Genomic DNA, 21,835 nt, shown 5'->3' with positions numbered 1-21,835 from the left:
ATTCTTCAATCTTCCTCTTTTCCATCAACAATGGCGACTTTGGATGAAGTTTCTGCTCTCCAGTTCATCAGACACCACCTGCTCTACGAATATGATAACGATACTCCTGATTGCCTTGTTTTCACTTCTCAAACATCAATTTCTCATCATTCAACAGTACCAGAATCTTTCGATAGTAGATCTGGAAAACCGCATTTGGAGGTCGATTCGAAGGAAACAGAGTGTGTGTGGAGGAGGTGAAGGTTCATTACAGAGGAGTACGACGGCGGCCATGGGAAAGTATGCGGCTGAGATCAGAGATCCAAAACGTAATGGAGCTAGGGTTTGGTTGGGGACGTTTGATACAGCTATTGGAGCTGCAAAAGCCTATGATAGGGATGCATTTGAAGTGCCTGGGAGAAAAGCTATATTCTGAATGTCCCTCTGGAGATTGGAAGTGAAACTGTTAGCTGCCGGAAAAGAAGCAGAGATGTAGAAGAAACGGTGGTGGTAAAAAAGGAGAGGATAACGAAGACCGGTGATGAACCGTCAAGTTGGACGGCGGTTTGGGCTGACGATTGGTGTTTTTCCAACGTCCATCCCTTGTCTCAATTAACGGTGATTTGAGATCAATCAAGAGAGAGTGGTTCGATTCTATCTACAAGTTGCTAATCTTCACAATCCACATAATCTTTCGATTCTCGACAAACAACAGCTGAATGCAGAATAAATTATTCATCGATTCCATTTATTTATCATAAAGAAGGTAATTGTCATGAATTAAAATTTTAAATTTGGAGAAGAGATATCGATGATGATGTATATGTGCTGTGTATCTTTTTGTGAAGATGAGATATCTGGAGAAGAGATATCGATGATGATGTATGTGCTGTGTATCGGAGGAAGGTTGTTTCATAGGGTTAAAATGGTAAACTGGTAATAAGTTAATTTTCATAAGTCAAGAAGGATTAACTTATCAAAAACTGTTTATTATCGGTTTGACACCGATATAAGCAACTTTTTTTTTTCTTATCTAAATACTAGAAAATAACTTATCTCCGGGTGTCAGACTGAAATAAATTAAAAAACACTTTTGATAAGCAATCCCAAACACCCCCTTAAAAAAATTGACTTGTTTTTGAAGATTTTAATTTTAAAGGAATTTTGTAGAATCCATGTAATTTTGGAGACTTCAAAAACAAATCAGAGAATCTTTTAGGAGAATGCGATAAGATTAGGAAGCGTAAACAACTCTCCAAAATCTCACATCATCGCACGCAAACTCTTTGGAAGTGCCTATAAATACACCAAACTGTCTCCCTTGTTATCGATGCCCGCCACCGGATCCTCTCGCAGTGCCATCTCGCTTTGCGTATATATTCAATATCGTAAACCCTAATTTCCTACATAATCATCACCGAGTGTTGGTGCCGGAGCGATTTGCTCTGAATCCTGCTGTGGTGGCTCGAATTGAACTGGAGAAATCAATCTTTCTTCAACAAGCAGGATTTTATATACTTAAAAAACCCTAGTTTAACTACTTTTTTTGTTTCTTGATTACTTCTTGCTGGATGTCCTTTAGTCAGAACTGTTCGGTTTTTATAAAATTTGGCATAGATTTTTATTTTTACAGAAATGTACGATTTTCAATTGTCATGTTATGCGCGGAATTTATGATGGCCAGAATGTTTACACTTTCTGCATTGTTCTTTACAGTTTATGAACGATGAGTGTCTTGTGCCTTCTCGAGAAGAGGAACTGAGGAGGAACAATGTCATTCGAAAACTTAAAGAGGTAATGCTTTAAATGCAATTAGTTTTTTCACTGTTGTTAAATCTAACTGCGTTCTTTCTAGTGATTTATTTGGTATTGTTTTCTTAATTGGGTTCATCTTTCTTTTAAGCCCGTAGTTTGAGTTAGAAGTTATTTAAGTTTTAAAAGCAGAATACAAGAACAATATGCGTGTATGGTTGTGAGATCATAAAGAAGTTGCAATGCTAAAAGATCATAACAACCACTACGTGCCTGCATCAGTGTATGGAAAGAAGCTCTCACGGTTTATCATTATGTTGTGTGCAAACTTTAACATAAATGGCAATTGTGACTTGTGACTGCAATTTAAAGTAACTATTGGATGGTATAGCTGAAAATAATGATGATATGGAGACTAGAAGAAGGGACAAGAAAGAAAGTAAAGGGAAGAGACTAATTAGGATATGACATTTGTAATGTCCAAGCTGTTTTGTGGAGGTCTGTTTTTGAGATTTGAGTATTATACAAGATGCACAGGAGACTGAAGTTAGGAGAGTGCCAAAATGTCATTCTGGAAGCAAATAAGAATAAATCAAGTTTACATTAAATTTGTCTTAAATTTTGTTTGCTAGAGCTAGCTCTCGTTGAGTTGTAGAAATGTAGAATTCATGATGGAAGTTATAGACATGTAAGTATATYAACATTTCTTTTATGTTCAATTCATCGGGTATATAAAGAAGAAAATCAAGAATTCCAATTGGTTGGTCGAGTCATTAATCTCGTGGGATTTCAAATCTGGCATGAGGTCATAGGTTTGGTTGCTAGATACTACGAGTCTTTTTGTGGTCGGGCCCGTTGTCTGGAAGGCCCAAAATTTCCCAGGTTCATGTGGAGGGGCACTTTGCATGAACCAGGACTAGAAGGGCTGAAAGGTGCCGGATACCATGATCTCCAAAAGAAAGGAAAAACAAAGGGAAGGGAAGGGAAGAGTGATGAATATGACCTATGTATGGTTTTCACATTGGCAAACTTGTGGTTTTAATCTGGTATACTATGGAGCAAGATCTTCTTGGTTTGTAATTTGTTTTCAATTTTGTTTAGGTGCATAATGCAGAGTCCGATATTGATGCTCTGTGTGTTGGCCCTTGGCTTGCCTCTTTGACAGTGTCATTTTATCTGCTAGTTCATTTTCTTAAGCCGTGTTATCCAGCACCTTTGGCTCAACTGGTCCATGCGGCCACTACAAGGCCCTAGCAAACATTAGGCCTTTTGGGTCAGATGTGGCTCTCAAAGGAGTCGACAGCACCTAGCTGATGATTGACTGCTAGTTCATTTTTTTCTTTTTGGAATTATTTACTGGTTTTTCGATTGGTATGCAATCAGAAAGAAATCTTGCAAGTGCGACCATTGGTGAAGTCTGTGTTTTATGTTGCATGGGAGGACTTTTTCATAGTTCTACGCAATATGCTTGAAAAGAGAATAGAAGTGTCGGATATCCACTGTGTTAAGGACGCAAAGGTTCCTTTAATGAGATTTAAATTTGATGGAATTTCCATCGACTTGACTTATGCTCGACTTAAGTAACAACTGTTCCTGAGGTTAGCTGGAGTGATTTATGGTTTCTTCTGCATCTTTTGACTTTTTGTTTTATGTCTTTACTTGTTTTCTTTCATATGGTTGAACATCCCACTAATGGCAAGTCTCAACCCCACAACCATTTATTTAAAAGAGACTACACCGGAGATAACTGATGCTTCTTTAATTTTGGATGTGTGAAGCCACAATTTGATTGGGGAAACCTCTTTGAACCCTACCCTTACTCAAAGAGTTACCAACAATTTTTAAAAATAAGCCTTTCAACTTCTAAAAAGATGAGCTAGTAAAGGTAAAACCTGTTTTATTTTCATTGGAACAATTCCAAAACTCGAAAACTTAAGATACACATTGCAAGTGTACTAACCGAGGCAATTGAGCTGGTTTTGGCTCGTAATGGCTTGCATATAAGCTCACGTCTTGGCCCTACTTGTATATAGGCTTGGTTTTATGGGCTCAAGTCTTGGCTCTGCAGCCTCTACTTGTATAATTTTGTACGCTGGCTCATTTAGAATTTCGAAGCTGAGCTATTTTAGATTAAAGGATGGTTTGCCAGGCTTCACAGCTAGCCGGCTCATGTTCAATTCTTTGCAAAATTCTTGTATGTTACTTTTTTTCCAAGTTAGAAGCTTCTTGTTCTATTTACCATTTTCCCCATTCCCTATTCTCCATTTTGCAGGATCAATATCTATTTTCCCGTAAATATCAATCTCATAATGAATAAATATTAATTGGCTAAAAAGGATTAGGAGTTAAATTGCGTAAAGTATTAAAACCGTGAGGCACCTGTTGTTTGCCTTGGTTGTGTACTTCCTGCTTATGTTGTTGAATCTGTTGTTGTAGCTGGAGGAGTTGCGTGTTTTCTATGACCCCAACCCTACTGAATACTTGGATACAACCATACAAGACCCAAACGTCGTTTTTTACTGGGGATTGTTACCTGGCAGGAGCAACTGCTTGGATCTAGATCTAGTACAAAAAGAGTTCAAAAGGAATCTGGTTACGGGTTACAAGGGTCTAATGAGAAAAATGAGTCTATCCATTATTCAAGCATCTGAGTTACCCAAAAGCTTGCACCAGCTTGCTGATACCCACCAGTTATTTTTAAACTCGAGTGAAATGGTACCCGTGTTCTCAAATCCCACACCTCATTGTTTTGTCGGGTATCTTGCATCCGAGTACCCGAGTAGTGGGATAATGGGTTAAAGAGAGGGATCCTGGGTTAGTTCAAGATTTGGTTGTGCATAGAAAGAGAATATCCAAATTTTCTGGCTTTCTTTTTATTGTTTATATAGATTACAGAGGAAGAAAGGGTTTGCACATTTGCACATTTGTTAGAAGGATAATCATTTTTTTTTTGCAGACGTCCTTCAAATGTCCATGATATTATATTGCTTTACTTGTATATTCATTTTTCTTCTTACTGTTACAAGTTATTTTTGTGTGTAACGTGAAAAGAGTTGAACATGTTTTTGCAAGTTATTGAAAGATCTTGGTCATGTAATGTTTTTAGTTAAGATAAATGTTTATTTGGGAGTCTTTCTTGGTAAACTTGTTGAAATTGCTGTTAAACAATATTCCTTTCTCCCATAGTAAATATCCATAATATAAAAATACACATGGTTTGTAAAATATATTATTACATTATTTTAATTCATTTAATGATAGGGTTATCTTTATTATTAGAGAAAGAAAATTCCTTTCTATAAAACAAAGATACTTACATTTTTCAAATAGAATATATATTTTAAATAAAATAGAAATACGAGTATTTATTTCGAGACGAGGTAGTATAATTGCATTCAGTTCTAACACATTCTCTATTTTATATATTACATCACTAAGAAATTCTATATGTTTAATTAAATATTATTTCTCTCGAAAACAATTTTTTTCACGGTTACTTATTAATAAAATATAATAAAAAAACCATTTATCTCTCATGATAATGATTTTAGCGGAAAATTTTAAATTTAGAGAAATTTAAACCTTATATCCTACTTTATCCATTTTAAAGAAATAACTTAACTCATTCTCTGAACTTAACAACCTTAGTAACTCGTTCACACTTTCATTATTCATCTCGTTCCTTGATAGTTGCTTGAAAGTTATTTAAATGTTTGTATAAGTTGGGATAAGTAGTACGACGCATATCACCATGTTATTTGAAAGATTGATGGTTTCCGTGCATCCAAATCCAATTAATTATTTAAATAGCTTGCAGACACATGTTCTAATCCCTTCACAATCACATTATACACAAAAATAATTTGCAATAGTAAGAAGAAATATCATATCATGGGCTTTTGAAGGACGTCCACCAAAAAAAAATGATTATCCTTTTCTCTCTAACAAATGTGCAAACCCTTCCTCCCTCTGAAATCTATATAAACAACAAAAAGAAAGCCAGAAAATTTGAGTATTCTATTTTTATGCACAACCAAATCTTGAACCAACCCGGGATACCTGTCTTTAACCCATTATCCCACTACTCCGATACTCGGGAGCGAGATACCCGAGAAAATAATGAGGTGTGGAATTTGGGACACCGTACCGTTTGCTCGAGTTTGAAAATAACTGGTGGGTATCAACAAGCTGGTGCAAGCTTTTGGGTAACTCAAATGCTTGAATAATGGATAGAGTCATTTTTTCCATTAGACCTTTGTAACCCATAACAAGATTCCTTGTGAACTCTTTTTGTAGTAAATCTAGATCCAAGTAGTTGCTCCTGCCAGGTAACAATCCCCAGTAAAAAAAAGACGTTTGGGCCTTGTATGTTTGTATCCAAGTATTCGTAAAGGTTGGGGTCATAGAAAACAAACAACTCCTCCAGCTGCAACAACAGATTCAACAACATAAGCAAGATGTACAAAGCCCAAGCAAACAACAGGTGCATCATGGTTTTAATACTTTATGCAATTTAACTCGTAATCCTTTTTAGCCAATTAATATTTATTCATTATGAAATTGGTATTTATGGGGAAATAGATATCGATCCTGCAAAATGGAGAATAGGGAATGGGGAAAATGGCAAATAGAACAAGAAGCTTCTAACTTAGAAAAAAAATAACATACAAGGATTTTGCAAAGAATTGAGCATGAGCCGGCTAGCTGCGAAGCCTGGCAAACCATCATCTAGTCTAAATAGCTCAGCTTTGAAATCCCAAATGAGCCAGACGTACAAAGTTTATACAAGTAGAGGCTGCACAACCAAGACTTGAACCCATAAATCCAAGCCTATATGCAAGTAGCGCCAAGATTTGAGCTTACGCAAGTCATTACGTGCCAATCCCGAGCTCAATTGCTTCAGTTTAATACACCTGCAATGTGTATCTTAAGTTTCCGAGTTTTGGAATTGTTCCAATGAAAATAGAACAAGTTTTACCTTTACTAGCTCATCTTTTTAGAAGTTGAAAGGCTTCTTTTTGAAAAATTGTTGGTAACACTTTGAGTAAGGGTAGGGTTCAAAGGGGTTTCCTCAATCAAAGGCTTCAAGAGATCCTACACCAACATATTTTCTTGAATCAAACTCATTAAAAATAGCAACAATTTTGCATCTTTTCATACTAGGGTACATACATATACCCATCATACTGCGTAATTTTTGTTCAAAATCACTCATTCTTACAGTTTTAACGTTTTTTTTGTATTTTCAAACAAGAAGAGAAGCATGTTTTCAACAAAAGGCCAAGTATGATGGTATCAAAAGATTAATCGCTCCAATAATAAACCATAACAATGCCTATACACACACACACATGATTATAACGATAACCTCTTTGGAACTCGTTTTTGATCTTCATGATAGTGCTAGTGGTGATGTTGGAATGGTAATACTCATGTGGGCTGCTAGGAAGTTGAATGGGCATTAATGCTCGTGTTTCAGAAGGATGAGGCGGTGGCATCATTGCATTGGCCATGGCTACAAAGCAAATGTCTTAAAAAAGATTGAAATAAGACCGGCCAAGCTCACACCTGGATTCCTTTGACAACCAAAGAACCCAAATAACTACAAAAGATCACTTTATACAATTAAAAAGAAATAAAAGAAATGATAAATGTGAGAGCTGAGAGTAGAACGAAATATCTTACATTACCATACATCCCTCTACTTTTGCCCATAATTTAACACAACATAGTAATTCCTGGAAGATCTACAATACAACAAGAAAGTTGAGTTGTGAAAAATGTGACATAAGTAAAGATCAACAACCCATAAATATTCTGATTTCACAGGCTAGAGGAAGTTGATTAATTTTGAAATAGTACCCTAGTAAGGAAGCTAAACGTTTCGTTCTACCTTTTGATGACACTCCATTGGCTTATGAAGTTATGATATGATACATCATTTCATGAAATTTGCAACGAATGACTTTACACAGAGTTCCATAAAGATATTTTAGTAGTGGTCAAATATCTAAAACGTTATCCCTTCAACACTTAGTGCAGAATTTAAAGTTTCTGAAGCCTCCTTACTTTGACATCTGGAACGAGCTCCAGGATGCTATTATTTGCACGTACTCCAGATAAACTCTTCCAACTTGTTACATCGATACCATTTAAGAAGAAGGGGTTGAGAATGTCAACATTCTACAAATCAAATTCATTAGAATGCGTTAACTTTGTATGGGTGCGCAATCACACATCCAAAATTAAAGAAGCATTAGTTTTCTCCATTACGGTTGGCATTAAGTCTTTTAAATAAATGGTTGTGGGGTTGAGTGCCATTAGCGGGATGTTCAACCATACGAAAGAAAACAATTAAAGTCATAAACAGAAAGTCAAAAGATGCAGAAGAAATCATAAATCACTAGTTCTTTATAATAGAGAAAATAAAGATTTTGGAGATTTTTATTGTTTCAATAGATTATTTAAAATAAAGAAAATAGAAAAAAGAAGGTAAAAATATTTTGAACAGAAAAATAATTCGTTCTATAAAAAATAAAAAAATCTCTTAATATAAATTTTTTTATTTAGAAGTTAATATTAAAGAGAGTTGACCATTTAAATGTATTTAATATGTTTATAATATAGTTATTGTAATCTCTAAAATTAAGAAAATATGTTAGCGTTGACCATTATTTTTTTGAGATTTTGATATCTAATTTAAAATACATTGTTTTTTTATTAAATGTCTACCCAACAAGTTCTCCGAACCTGTCGAAGATTCCTTCCCCCCGAATCCGTTGGGATTAGTCGAGGTTGGGTTAGGATCGGAGGGCTTAAACGGGGATCAAGGATGCATTCTCGGCCCATTTCCATCCTTACCCTTGTGCACCTGTAATTTCAAACCAACTCATAAATGTCGTTTTAGAAGAGAATTGGTTTGATGTTTTTAATTAGTGTTGATTTAGTTGAACTATTTAATTAAAATTAATTCAATAATAAAAATCATTTTTTTACTTTTTTTTCACAATAACTTTTATTTTTATTATACTCTACCTAGTTAATTATACTATTATTTTACGCAACATTTGTTTGAATTTTTGTTGGGATTATAAATTTATTAAATACTTTAACAATATAAATTAATGTTATGATATTAAAAATTGACTTGCTTTTGAAGATTAAATATTTAATATTAAAGGAATGGTGTAGAATCCATGTAATGTAATGTTGGAGACTTGAAAAAAAGAGTAGAGAATCTTTTAGGAGATTGCGATAGGATTAGGAAACGTAAGCAACTCTCCAAAATGTCACACAAACTCTCTGGAAATGCCTATATAAACACCAAACTATCTCCCTTCCGTTTGATGCCCCGCCACCGGATCCTCTCGCCATCTCTCTTTGCGTATATATTCCAAACTCTCGCATTCCATACCAGGCTACCGCTTATGGTTGATCTCCGAGATGTGTCTCCGGCGTTCGATTCTCAGATGGCCTGATTTCGACGCAAACGGAATCCACATCGTATCCTCTTACTTCACCACCGGTTGGACCTGGACTTCTCACAATCTCTCACAAATCACTACCGGATGGTCTACGCAGGGCTTCCGTCGGCTTGATATTTGGATCGTCGACGACCTGCTTTGGAACCTCGTCATGGCGGTAGAGTCTCTGGTTCTTACCTTTACGCTTGCCTGTTATTTCGTCTTCTGCGGTTGTACGCTTTGACTCGATCTATCTGTTATGTACATATTAATCACAGTCGTATTATTTTGTATAATTTCTCGTCATGACCTTAAATTCTTTTCCATGAAAACGCTCGGAAACCTTCCGTGTATTTCGTTGATTTTGTTGATTATTCATGATATTACTTCCATCCCTTTTTAGGGGTTCGTGAATTGAAATTGCAGATACATATATGAATTTTATGATTATAAACTATTCAATCCCACAATATTTTTGAAGATGTGTATGATTTTACGATTTTTGACTGTGATCTCGTGGTGCGGTTTTTTGACGCAACGAACACAACCTGGTGGTTCTTGTTCGAGTTCATTGAGACATGCTGACTACGATTTTTAAGCGATTTGTTACCACTAGAGAACTGTGTCGGCTATTATTTGAATCACTTGTTAATATATGATGAAACTTCCTTTTCTCCTTTAGCGTTTTCTTCTTCTCTAATGATGTTCTATACAAAGCAAAAGTCTACCGCTCAAGAGACTCTAGTCACTCTATAAACCTTCCTCGTCTTACCTCCTCATCCATTTTAGCTCTCTATTTTCTCAGATGATCTGTGCTCATCTAGCCTTTAAGAATTTGGTAGAGTCATATTGAATAGACTTTGATTATTTCTTTTTAATATATATTTAAACCTTTGTGTTTTCTTGATAAATCTTTTAGGTAGCCTTTGATATGTAATAATGACGGATAAACATGAAATTGAGTCGGGATCCCAATCTCCATCTCTATAATGAATCACCCTCATTTTCACCATAAATTATGTTACATCATTAATAATAAGTAATAATTGATAGCCCAAAACATAGCAACTAGTAAAGCCCTTTCTCAGGGGAAGTCTTACAATCGATTAATAACCCAACGTTAACTCGTCTCATACCAGGTTACGTTACAAAATAAGTTCAAACATTCGAAAATCTGATATATATAAATCTCTAAGCAAGACCCTTACCCTTGTCCACTCTTCAATCTCACTGCCCCTCATATGCATATTAAAAATTAGTTTTACAAGCTCAGTGAGTTCATGATTTTCGTCAACGTTTGCGACCTTGACTGTAAACCACCGAATAGTTATTCGTATGTGTATGCTGAAGATAGAGGGGTAGTTTTGTAATGTTTATAAATAGGTGGCAAACATGTCAACCTATGTAATTCACACATGAACTATCTTATTACATGTGAACCCAATAATTAGTTCATACGTGAACTATTTAACCAATCCATATGTGAATCTATTAATTAGTTTGTATGTGAATCATACGGCTTCATATGCGAATCAGTTAATTAATTCATAAGTGAATCATAAGAGTTCATATGTGAATTACACATGTTTACGTATACATATGAACATATAGTTCATATGTGAATCACACGAGTTCACACACATACATACATACATATGTGTATATATATATATATATAATATGTGTGTGTGACCGTGCAGATGAATGTGTTAAAATGAGAGTTAATATGATAAACGTAAGAAAAGATATGGATTTTGATCTACTTTAATCTCAAACCCACATATGGATTATGTTTGATACGGAGATTGATTTGGTGCATCTCGGTGCATCTCATCTTATTGTGCATCCAAATGTGTAGATCATTTCTTAGTCTTTTGACTTTAACTATACTTCTCACGGAAACCTAACCCTATACACACACACACATAAGTATATGAAAAATAATCTAAATACAATATAATGAGATAATTAAAGAAATCGTATAAAAAAAGAAAAATAAAACAAAATTAAAAAAATTTATTTTATATTATGTTATATAGATTTATTAAAAGAAAATAAAATGGTAAAGAAATAAATAAAATGATAATAGAAAATGAAAGTATGGAAGAATTTTGGTTCTTGTTAGAACACCTCGGTTCTAATAAGAACATTGACTGTATAAGAACCTTCGTCTCAGATGTACTAGTAAAAACTCTAAAAAGAACTCCATCAAAAACCTCCATTGCCGATGCTCTTATATTTGAAGTAAACTTCTTTTCCTTTTTATTTATAAATATGTCTTATTTCTCTAATATTCATTATTTGACAAAATAATCTTTATCTTTAGGGTGCGTTTGGTACGTGGAACAGGGTGGAACAGGACAGGACAAGACACACTTGTCCCACGTTTGGTGTGTTTTTGAGTGGAACTAACTGGAACTAACTTGCACACACATGGGACACGGGTGTTCACCCTTCACCCCTGGAACTAAGTGGAACAGACTTTTTTTTTACTAATCTACCCTCCATCGCTCCTCCATGCTCGCTCCTCCATGCTCGCTCCTCCATGCTCAGACTCCATCGCTCCTCCATCGCTCCTCCATACTCACTCCTCCATGCTCAGACGGCGACGGCGACGGGATCGATTTCCTTCTCCATCGCTCCTCCATGAATCGATTTCCTTCTCCATCGCTCCTCCATGCTCACTCGCTCCTCCATGCTCACTCGCTCCTCCATGCTCAGACTCCATCGCACTCGCTCCTCCATTCTCAGACTGCCTCCATCGCACCCTCATCGTGCGTCCTTCCCCATCGGCGACGGCGACGGGAGGTTTGAATCGATTTCCTTCTCCATCGCACCCTCCTTCTCCTTCATCAGGTACACGATTTCCTTCTCCATCGCTATGAATCGATTTAGGGTTTGCTGGTTGCTTTGCTTGAATCGATTTAGGGTTTGCTGGTTGTAATGCTTGAATCGATTTAGGGTTTGAATCGATTTATGGATCTGTTTGCTGTGAAATTGGGTTTTGATCGAAATTTGTCACTGTAAAATTGATTGAAGTTGTATAAAATCGATTTAGGGTTTGAATAATTTAATAATTGATCTGAATCGATTTAGGGTTTGCTGTAAAATTGATTGTCACAGCTCTARTTTGTCACTGTAAATTTGTCACTGTAAAATCGATTTAGGGTTTGAAATTTGTCACTGTAAAATCGATTTAGGGTTTGTAAATTTGTCACTGTAAAATCGATTTAGGGTTTGAAATTTGTCATTGTAAAATTGGGTTTTGATCATGGTGGTTAGAATTCTAGGATTGACTCAGTAGGGGTAAATTGGTCATTTTAACCAGTTCTGTCCAGTCCTATCAGGTCTTACCAAACGCTGAACAGTTGTCCTGTCCTGTCCTGTCCTGTTCTGTCCCGTCCTGTCCTGTCCTGTCCTGTCTGCGTTCCAAACGCACCCTTAAAGACTTGACACCATAAGCATGTCATTATAATCAACAATGCAAATAGCCCACGATTTGGGGTGTTACATCATCCTCCGTCTTTGTTATGATCATATTCTCATCCTTGTTTCCAACGAAAAACGAGGATTTTTTAACAACCAAAAAACAATCATGTAACCAAGCCCCGCACATAAATATGAAACACTATGTAGAAACTATGTGAACGTCCAGGTGAGGAACCAATTGAGTGAAATGAAACAAGCTTGAACCTTGCCACTAAACCCAAGCGCGACACCATCTTTTTGTTTGTGCCATTTGGGGTTCTTAAAGCTGTTGTACATAACAAAAAATATATATAATCACTCCATCATACGGAATTTATTTGTCCAACTATGCAACATCAATGTATAGTTGAAGTGGTTTTGGACTTTCAACTACACATTGTTGTTGGACCAACAAATTATGCATGATGAAGTGATTATATATATTTATTGTTATGTGCAGCACCTTTAAGAGCCCCAAAATGGAACAAGCAAAAAAGACAGTGTCACGCTTGGGTTTAGTAGCAAGCTTCAAGCTTGTTTCATTTCACTCAATTGATTCCTCACTTGGACGTTCACATATTTTCTATATGGTGTTTCCTATTAAAGTGTGGGACTTGGTTTCGTGTTGTTTGTTTTTTGGGTTTTAAGAAATCCTCGTTTATAGGGATGTGATCATATTCCTCATAAGAACATGTCCACTTGGAAACAGATTTATGTAAATCTAAAAAATAGAGAAATTATTTTTGTGATATCATCGACTAACGATAAAGTGTTGGCAAAAAAGCTTTGGCAAAACACGAATGTTTCAGAAAATTATTAGTTTTTGTTTTGAAGTTTTTGAAAAACTCAAGAATAACTTTGAAACAAATAGGTGAATTACAAAAAGTATTCAAAAGAAAACAACATATTATACTAGTTTATACTAAAAAAAAAGTTGTACACAAGACAGTACTAGAAAACATTAGAAAATTATGAAAAACTAAACATCCCCTCATACCCGTCAGGCGCTGGTAATTTATCTTCCAGTTCTCGAATCCTCTATGCCCTCACTGGCTTGTCCTCCTTGTCACTTCCTTTGACCGTCACATTTTCTAATATCATCAACGGTGTCGTCATTTGTCTTCTGTGAACGTGTTCAAATCATCCCAATCTCTTATCTCTCAATATATTTATGAATAGGAGTAATACCCAACTCTATCCAAAAGACCTATATGATATGAGTAGTTACTTCTTAAAATAAAACCGATAATATTTTTCATCAGATAAATATTAACTTTATTTAGACTTTTGGACATTAATCGATTAAGATTTAGCATCTATTTTAAGATAAGTTATATTCCTACTGTAAATTTGTCACATTGTTCATAATTGATACTACTTATGTCATATATTTTTTTTTCATATTAAAAAATTGACGTAATAATATGGATGTTAAAATATTAGATTATGAAAGAAAAATATGATTGATCTTGATTAAAATAATATCCAACACAACTTTGTTTTCTATACCATTGTAGCATGTGTTCCATACAATAAATACAGATAGAACATTCAAACAAACTCTTGTTTGGAAACTTCAATTCTATCTTATTGATTTAGCAAAACCCTTCTCATTAAACTTTGAATTTGGATAAATATTTGTTATTTTTATTTTGATAAATTTGGACAAAAATGTTGATTACTGGTAATTCCAACTAGTCTTACACGATTTTTCACTTATATATGTGTAGATTATTGTGAAAAAGAAAAGAAAGAAAAAATATATAAATAATAGGAAATAAAGTCCATAAGGGCCGTGTGTTAGGTTGTTTGGTCCAGGGATTAAAAGTGTAAAACACATGCATTTTAGGGGGCCTGGATGTAAGGCGGTAAAGCATTTGATTTTACGTTTTCGAGATAATCTCATTTTGTCAGGGATAGAGACAGGAGGCCAGATTCTTGCAGCCATAAGCCACTCCCTCTTATGTTTGCCTTTAGATGGAGAGGAGAACCCCTTCGAAATTTTGAAGAAAAACGGCGATATGAGTGGGAAAGCGGCTGAAAAAACAAGTTAGGGTTTTTGAGTTCTCAATCGATTTTGAGGTAGTTTCTACATCAATCTTAAAATTTATTAATCCTTCTTGCTCGTTTAAGATCATANTATGATCTTAAACGAGCAAGAAGGATTAATAAATTTTAAGATTGATGTAGAAACTACCTCAAAATCGATTGAGAACTCAAAAACCCTAACTTGTTTTTTCAGCCGCTTTCCCACTCGTATCTCCGTTTTTCTTCAAAATTTCGGAGGGGTTCTCCTCTCCATCTGAAGGCAAATATATATGTGTGAGAAATAGGGTTAAAGTGAGAAGCGTAAAAAATGATATAGACTTTTTGATCAACTTTAATCTCAAACTCACCTGTAAATCACGTTTGATACGAGAATTGATGTGGTGCATCTCGATTCATCTCATCGTAATGTGCATCCAAGGTAAAAATCCACCATTATGTTTCTCACCTTACTTTCTTTCTCACCGGAACTAACCTTATATGTATGTGTCTCTGTTGGAAGAGAGATGTTATAATCAACCTTTATGGTAAAGAAAATCTCGTTAGAAATAAAGAGAGAGAAACCCAAAAATAAATTTGGGGTGTTACAGGAGTGGAGCGAATTTGCCCAAATACAAGGCAGGACCCAAGTTCAATTATTGAGTACAAAAAATGTTCTTTCACATTCATGTCCTTAAAGACAAGTTCCATGTAAAAATGGTTAGAATTACCGGTAATCAACCTGTTTTGTCTAAATTTATCAAAATAAAAGTAACAAATATTTATCCAAATTAAAAAAAAAAAGTTTCCCGTCCCGTCCAGTCCTATCCCCTTGTCCTAATCCTACCCTTTTGTCCGGTCATATCCGGTCATGTCTTATTTAGTCATGTCCTATTTAGTCATGTCCAATTACATTTGTGTATCAAATGCTACCTGATTAACCACGAGGAACTAAACCTTTCTCTATCTGTGGTTGCCTCCCCCCACCTCTTTTAGCCATATTCGTGCGCCCTCCCCCACCGCCTTTCTCCATCTCCGTTTCCTGTAAAATCCCATTTTGGATTGCCATCTCCTATCAGATCTACTATAGTCGACGTAGGGACTCGTCCGTCGGTCTCCTTTTCTTCCACCGTCTCCATCGCCTCCTCTCCTCTGCAATCGGTACGATTTCTCCATCTCGCTTTTTTGCATGCGTACGATTTCTCCATTTCTCCACTGCGTACGATTTCACCATGTAATGGTTGTGTGTGTGTAATGGCTGTGTGTGTAAAGAACTCCTCATGCTCGCACTGTTAATTTATCCTTTACCATGTAGTTTTAATAATAAAATGCTCCTCTGCATAAAAGCCTATTTCACATAAACTATTGATCTTTGAACCTACATAAATTGAAGTCTTCTCTTACAGTAAATACTCTTTGATAGCTCCCCTGGACTTTGTCAATGGAAAAGCATCCAAATCTTCCAAGTCTCAGTCAACTACTTTTGTAGGGACAATTCTTATCATTGCTAGCTAACAAAGAGCTGTTGTAGGTATACCAACAATAGGCTTACGTAACTGTTAAACTAAATTCAGTCAGGTCTCCGCCTCAAAACTATGAAGGAATAATTGTTGATGGAACCAATGTAGTTTCTGCTTTTTTGGGACTTAAATTTGAGAAATAGATCACCAAACGCAATGCACAACTGGAGTCCGTTCGCAATAGGGGTTCAGTCATAGATGAATAGAGGCCATGAATGTTCTCAAATAACATTGAACAACATTTAGGGGTAATATAGTCATTTTAACAGTCCTGTCATGTCCTAGTCGTACCAAACATAGTTCCAAACATAGGACAGACAATTAGTCCTGTCTCGTCCCATCCTGTCCTGTCTCATCCGGTCTGCATACCAAACACTACCTTAAGAGCCTCAAATGGCACAAGCAAAAAGATGGTGTTGCTTTGGTTTTTGGTGGCAAGCTTCAAGCTTGTTTCATTTCACTCAATTGGCTCCTCATTGGACGTTCACATATTTTCTACATGGTGTTTCAGATTTATGTGCGAGGCTTGGTTACATGATTGTTTTTTGGTTTTTAAAAAATCCTCGTTTTTCGTTGGAAACAAGGATGGGGATATGATCATAACAAAGACGGAGGATGATGTAACACCCCAAATTATGGGCTATTTGCATTGTTGATTTTAATGACATGCTTATGGTGTCAAGTCTTTAAAGGTAAAGATTATTTTGTCAAATAATGAATATCAGAGAAATAAGACATATATTTATAAATAAAAAGGAAAAAGAAGTTTACTTCGAATATAAGAGCATCGACAATGGAGGTTTTTGATAGGGTTCTTTTTAGATTTTTTACTAGAACCTCTGAGACGGAGGTTCTTATACAGTCACATGTTCTTATTAGAACCGAGTTGCTCTAACAAGAATCAAAATTCTTCCGTACTTTCCTTTTCTGTTATTATCTTATTTATTTCTTAACCATTTTATTTTCTTTTAATAAATCTATAGAACATAATATAAAATAATTTTTTTAATTTTGTTTTATTTTTCTTTTCTTATAATTTTTATACAATTTTTTTAATTATTTCCTTATATTATTATATTTAGATTATTTTTCATATATATATATATATATATATATGTGTGTGGGGGGGGGGGGGTGTGTGTGTGTAGGGTTAGGTTCCCGTGAGAAGTAAAGTTAAAGTCAGAAGACTAAGAAATGATCTACACCCTTGGATGCACATTAGGATGAGATGCACTGAGATGCGCCAAATCAATCTCTATATCAAGCGCAATTCATATGTGGGTTTGAGATTAAAGGAGATCAAAGATCCGGATCCCTTATTACGCTTATCATATTAACTCTCATTCTAACACGTTCATCTGCACGCGCACACACGCACATATATATACACACACATATGTGTGTGTGTGAACTCGTGTGATTCACATATGAACTATATGTTCATATGTGAACCTGTTCATATGTGAACACGTTCATATGTGAACCTGTGTGATTCACATATGAACTAAAATCATTATTTTCTCTCTTATAAAGAACTAGTGATTTATGGTTTCTTCTACATCTTTTGACTTTCTGTTTATGTCTTTACTTGTTTTCTTTCATATGGTTGAATATCTCACTAATGGCAAGTCTCAACCCCACAACCATTTATTTAAAAGACTTAATGCCAGCTGCACCGCAGATAACTGATGCTTCTTTAATTTTGGATGTGTGATTGCGCACTGATACAAAGTTAACGCATTCTAATGAATTTGATTTGTAGAATGTTGGCATTCTCAACCCCTTGTTCTTAAATGGTATTGATGTAACAAGTTGGAAGAGTTTATCTGGAGTACGTGCAAACAATAGCATCCTGCAGCTCGTTCCAGATGTCAAGGTAGGGAGGCTTCAGAAACTCTAAATACTGCATTAAGTGCGTTAGGGATAACTTATGGGCATACAAGTGTGCATATTCTCTGATGGTTTTTCCTTCACTCCTGAAAATCAAAAATCTCCTGCAAAAAAAGTTGCAATTAAATTCATACTGCTCAATGGGGTATTCTGTAGAAAACTAACCACAATTTAAAGACTTGATTCCTATTTGTTACATAAAAGTTGCAACTATTTTCATTTTGGGATTTCTACTAATTGTAACATTTTCCTATTTTGCCTATTGTGGTGGTTTTGGCCCACAGGATTCCCCTAACATGATGTTACTAACGTGTATTTTAGATATTTGACCACTAGTAAAATCTCTTTATGGAACTCTGTGTGGAGTCATTTGTTGCAAATTTAATGAAATGATGTATCATATCATAACTTCATAAGCCAATGAAGTGTCATCAAAAGGAAGAATGAAACCTTTAGCTTCCTTACCGGGGTCTATTTTCAAGAATAATCAACTTCCTTTAGCCTGTGAAATCAGAATATTTATGGGCTGCTGATCTTTACCTATGTCACACTTTCACAACTCAACTTTCTTGCTGTATTGTAGATATTCCAGGAATTACTGTGTTGTGTTAAATTATGGGCAAAGAGGAGAGGGATGTATGGTAATGWAAGATATTTCGTTCTATTCTCAGCTCCCACATTTATCATTTCTTTTTATTTCTTTTTAATAGTATAAAGTGTCTTCTGCAGTTATTTGGGTTATTTGGAGGTATCCATTTAGCTGTTTTAGCAGCCTTTATTTGTCAAAGGAATCCAGGTGTGAGCTTGGCCGGTCTTGTTTCAATCTTCTTTAAGACATTTGCTTTGTGGCCATGGCCAATGCCAGTACTTCTACAACAGGGGATGATGCTACCGCCTCATCCTCTTGAAGCACGAGCATTAATGCCTATTCAGCTTCCTAGCAGCCCACATGAGTATTGCCATTCCAACATCACCACTAGCACATTCATGAAGATCAAAAACGAGTTTCGAAGAGGTTATCGTCATATTCAGGTATATATATAGGCATTGTTTGGTTTATTATTGGAGCGACTAATCTTTCGGTACCATCATGCTTCTATTCTTGAAAACATGCTTCAAGAATAAAAAACGTTAAAACTGTAAGAATGAGTGATTTTGATCAAAAATTACGCGATATGATGGGTATATGTATGTACCCTAGTATGAAAAGATGCAAAATTGTTGCTATTTTTAATGAGTTTGATTCAAGAAAATCTGTTGGTGCAGGATNAGTCATTAATCTCGTGGGATGTCAAATCTGGCATGAGGTCATAGGTTTGGTTGCTAGATACTACGAGTCTTTTTGTGGTCGGGCCCGTTGGCTGGAAKGCCYARAATTTCCCAGGTTCRTGTGGAGGGGCAMTTTGCATGAACCAGGACTAGAYGGGCCGAWAGGTGCCCGATACCATGATCTCCAAAAGAAAGGAAAAACAAAGGGAAGGGAAGGGAAGAGTGATGAATATAACCTATGTACGGTTTTCWCATCGGCAAACTTGTGGTTTTAATCTGGTATACTACGTACCACATTTCATTTTGGGTAGGATATATCTTCTTGTGAAATTTCATACATGTGTAATGTACAAAACCTTCATGTTTCTTTCATGCAGATAGTKATCAAGTGGATTAMGAGAGTTGCTTACCGACGTTGGCTGCCGCAAAATCAGATTAGAGCTGCCTCAGCAACTATATTAACATATGGATCGTATGGTCTTGGTGTGAGTTTCTGTTTCATTTATTTATTTCTCCATGGAGCAAGATCTTCTTGGTTTATAATTTGTTTTCAAATTTTGTTTAGGTGCATAATGTGGAGTCCGATATTGATGCTCTGTGTGTTGGCCCTTGGCTTGCCTCTTTGACAGTAAGTCATTTTATCTGCTACTTCATTTTCTTAAGCTGTGTTGTCCAGCACCTTTGGCTCAATTGGTCCATGCGGCCTCTACAAGGCCCTAGCAAACATTAGGCCTTTCGGGTCAGGTGTGGCTCTCAAAGGAGTCGACAGCACCTAGCTGATGATTGACTGCTAGTTCATTTTTTTGTTTTTGGAATTATTTACTGGTGTTTCAATTGGTATGCAATCAGAAAGAAATCTTGCAAGTGCAATTTGTGAACTCTGTGTTTTATGTTGCACAGGAGGATTTTTTCATAGTTCTACGCAATATGCTTGAAAAAAGAATAGAAGTGTCGGATATCCACTGTGTTAAGGATGCAAAGGTTCCTTTAATGAGATTTAAATTTGATGGAATTTCCATCGACTTGACTTATGCTCGACTTCAAGTAACAACTGTTCCTGAGGTTAGCTGGAGTGATTTATGGTTTCTTCTGCATCTTTTGACTTTCTGTTTTATGTCTTTACTTGTTTTCTTTCATATGGTTGAACATCCCACTAATGGCAAGTCTCAACCCCACAACCATTTATTTAAAAGACTTAATGCCAGCTGCACTGGAGATAACTGATGCTTCTTTAATTTTGGATGTGTGATTGCGCACCGATACAAAGTTAACGCATTTTACTGAATTTGATTTGTAGAATGTTGACATTCTCAACCCCTTGTTCTTAAATGGTATCGATGAAACAAGTTGGAAGAGTTTATCTGGAGTACGTGCAAACAATAGCATCCTGCAGCTCGTTCCAGATGTCAAGGTAGGGAGGCTTCAGAAACTCTAAATACTGCATTAAGTGCGTTAGGGATAACTTATGGGCATACAAGTGTGCATATTCTCTGATGGTTTTTCCTTCACTCCTGAAAATCAAAAATCTCCTGCAAAAAAAGTTGCAATTAAATTCATACTGCTCAATGGGGTATTCTGTAGAAAACTAACCACAATTTAAAGACTTGATTCCTATTTGTTACATAAAAGTTGCAACTATTTTCATTTTGGGATTTCTACTAATTGTAACATTTTCCTATTTTGCCTATTGTGGTGGTTTTGGCCCACAGGATTCCCCTAACATGATGTTACTAACGTGTATTTTAGATATTTGACCACTAGTAAAATCTCTTTATGGAACTCTGTGTGGAGTCATTTGTTGCAAATTTAATGAAATGATGTATCATATCATAACTTCATAAGCCAATGAAGTGTCATCAAAAGGAAGAATGAAACCTTTAGCTTCCTTACCGGGGTCTATTTTCAAGAATAATCAACTTCCTTTAGCCTGTGAAATCAGAATATTTATGGGCTGCTGATCTTTACCTATGTCACACTTTCACAACTCAACTTTCTTGCTGTATTGTAGATATTCCAGGAATTACTGTGTTGTGTTAAATTATGGGCAAAGAGGAGAGGGATGTATGGTAATGWAAGATATTTCGTTCTATTCTCAGCTCCCACATTTATCATTTCTTTTTATTTCTTTTTAATAGTATAAAGTGTCTTCTGCAGTTATTTGGGTTATTTGGAGGTATCCATTTAGCTGTTTTAGCAGCCTTTATTTGTCAAAGGAATCCAGGTGTGAGCTTGGCCGGTCTTGTTTCAATCTTCTTTAAGACATTTGCTTTGTGGCCATGGCCAATGCCAGTACTTCTACAACAGGGGATGATGCTACCGCCTCATCCTCTTGAAGCACGAGCATTAATGCCTATTCAGCTTCCTAGCAGCCCACATGAGTATTGCCATTCCAACATCACCACTAGCACATTCATGAAGATCAAAAACGAGTTTCGAAGAGGTTATCGTCATATTCAGGTATATATATAG

The 21,835-nt window shown here is 35.8% G+C and overlaps 2 protein-coding genes and 1 pseudogene across 2 annotated transcripts in view; all 3 read left to right on the top strand.

Annotated features, from left to right (window-relative positions):
- On the top strand, window positions 1–636 carry LOC112522278 (annotated as a pseudogene).
- Window positions 637–1,226: 590 nt separating this feature from the next.
- The window catches only part of LOC112521720 (nuclear poly(A) polymerase 3-like), a gene marked incomplete at its 5' end in the record, with an annotated part of 22,524 nt that continues 1,915 nt past the window's right edge, over window positions 1,227–21,835 (top strand). The window contains 8 exons of the mRNA XM_025130716.1: window positions 1,227–1,481; window positions 1,696–1,773; window positions 19,744–19,851; window positions 19,932–19,994; window positions 20,267–20,428; window positions 20,664–20,777; window positions 21,375–21,449; window positions 21,521–21,823. Of these exons, the coding sequence (XP_024986484.1) occupies window positions 1,227–1,481; window positions 1,696–1,773; window positions 19,744–19,851; window positions 19,932–19,994; window positions 20,267–20,428; window positions 20,664–20,777; window positions 21,375–21,449; window positions 21,521–21,823 (1,158 nt within the window). The remainder of the gene's footprint in view (window positions 1,482–1,695; window positions 1,774–19,743; window positions 19,852–19,931; window positions 19,995–20,266; window positions 20,429–20,663; window positions 20,778–21,374; window positions 21,450–21,520; window positions 21,824–21,835) is intronic.
- On the top strand, window positions 9,083–9,639 carry LOC112520812. The gene has a single exon (XM_025129409.1). The coding sequence runs from the start codon at window positions 9,175–9,177 to the stop codon at window positions 9,436–9,438; it is 264 nt and encodes an 87-aa protein (XP_024985177.1). The 5' UTR covers window positions 9,083–9,174; the 3' UTR covers window positions 9,439–9,639.

This window comes from Cynara cardunculus (genome assembly GCF_001531365.2).
Source record: "Cynara cardunculus var. scolymus isolate 2C chromosome LG 11, CcrdV1, whole genome shotgun sequence".
In the NCBI taxonomy this organism is placed as follows: Eukaryota; Viridiplantae; Streptophyta; class Magnoliopsida; order Asterales; family Asteraceae; genus Cynara; species Cynara cardunculus.
Note: the sequence above shows the minus strand (reverse complement) of the source record. Positions and strands in the feature narration are given on the sequence as shown.

Coding starts and splice junctions, on each gene's coding strand:
- LOC112520812 (XM_025129409.1), top strand. CDS start 9,175: ATGTGTCTCCGGCGTTCGATTCTCAGATGGCCTGATTTCGACGCAAAC.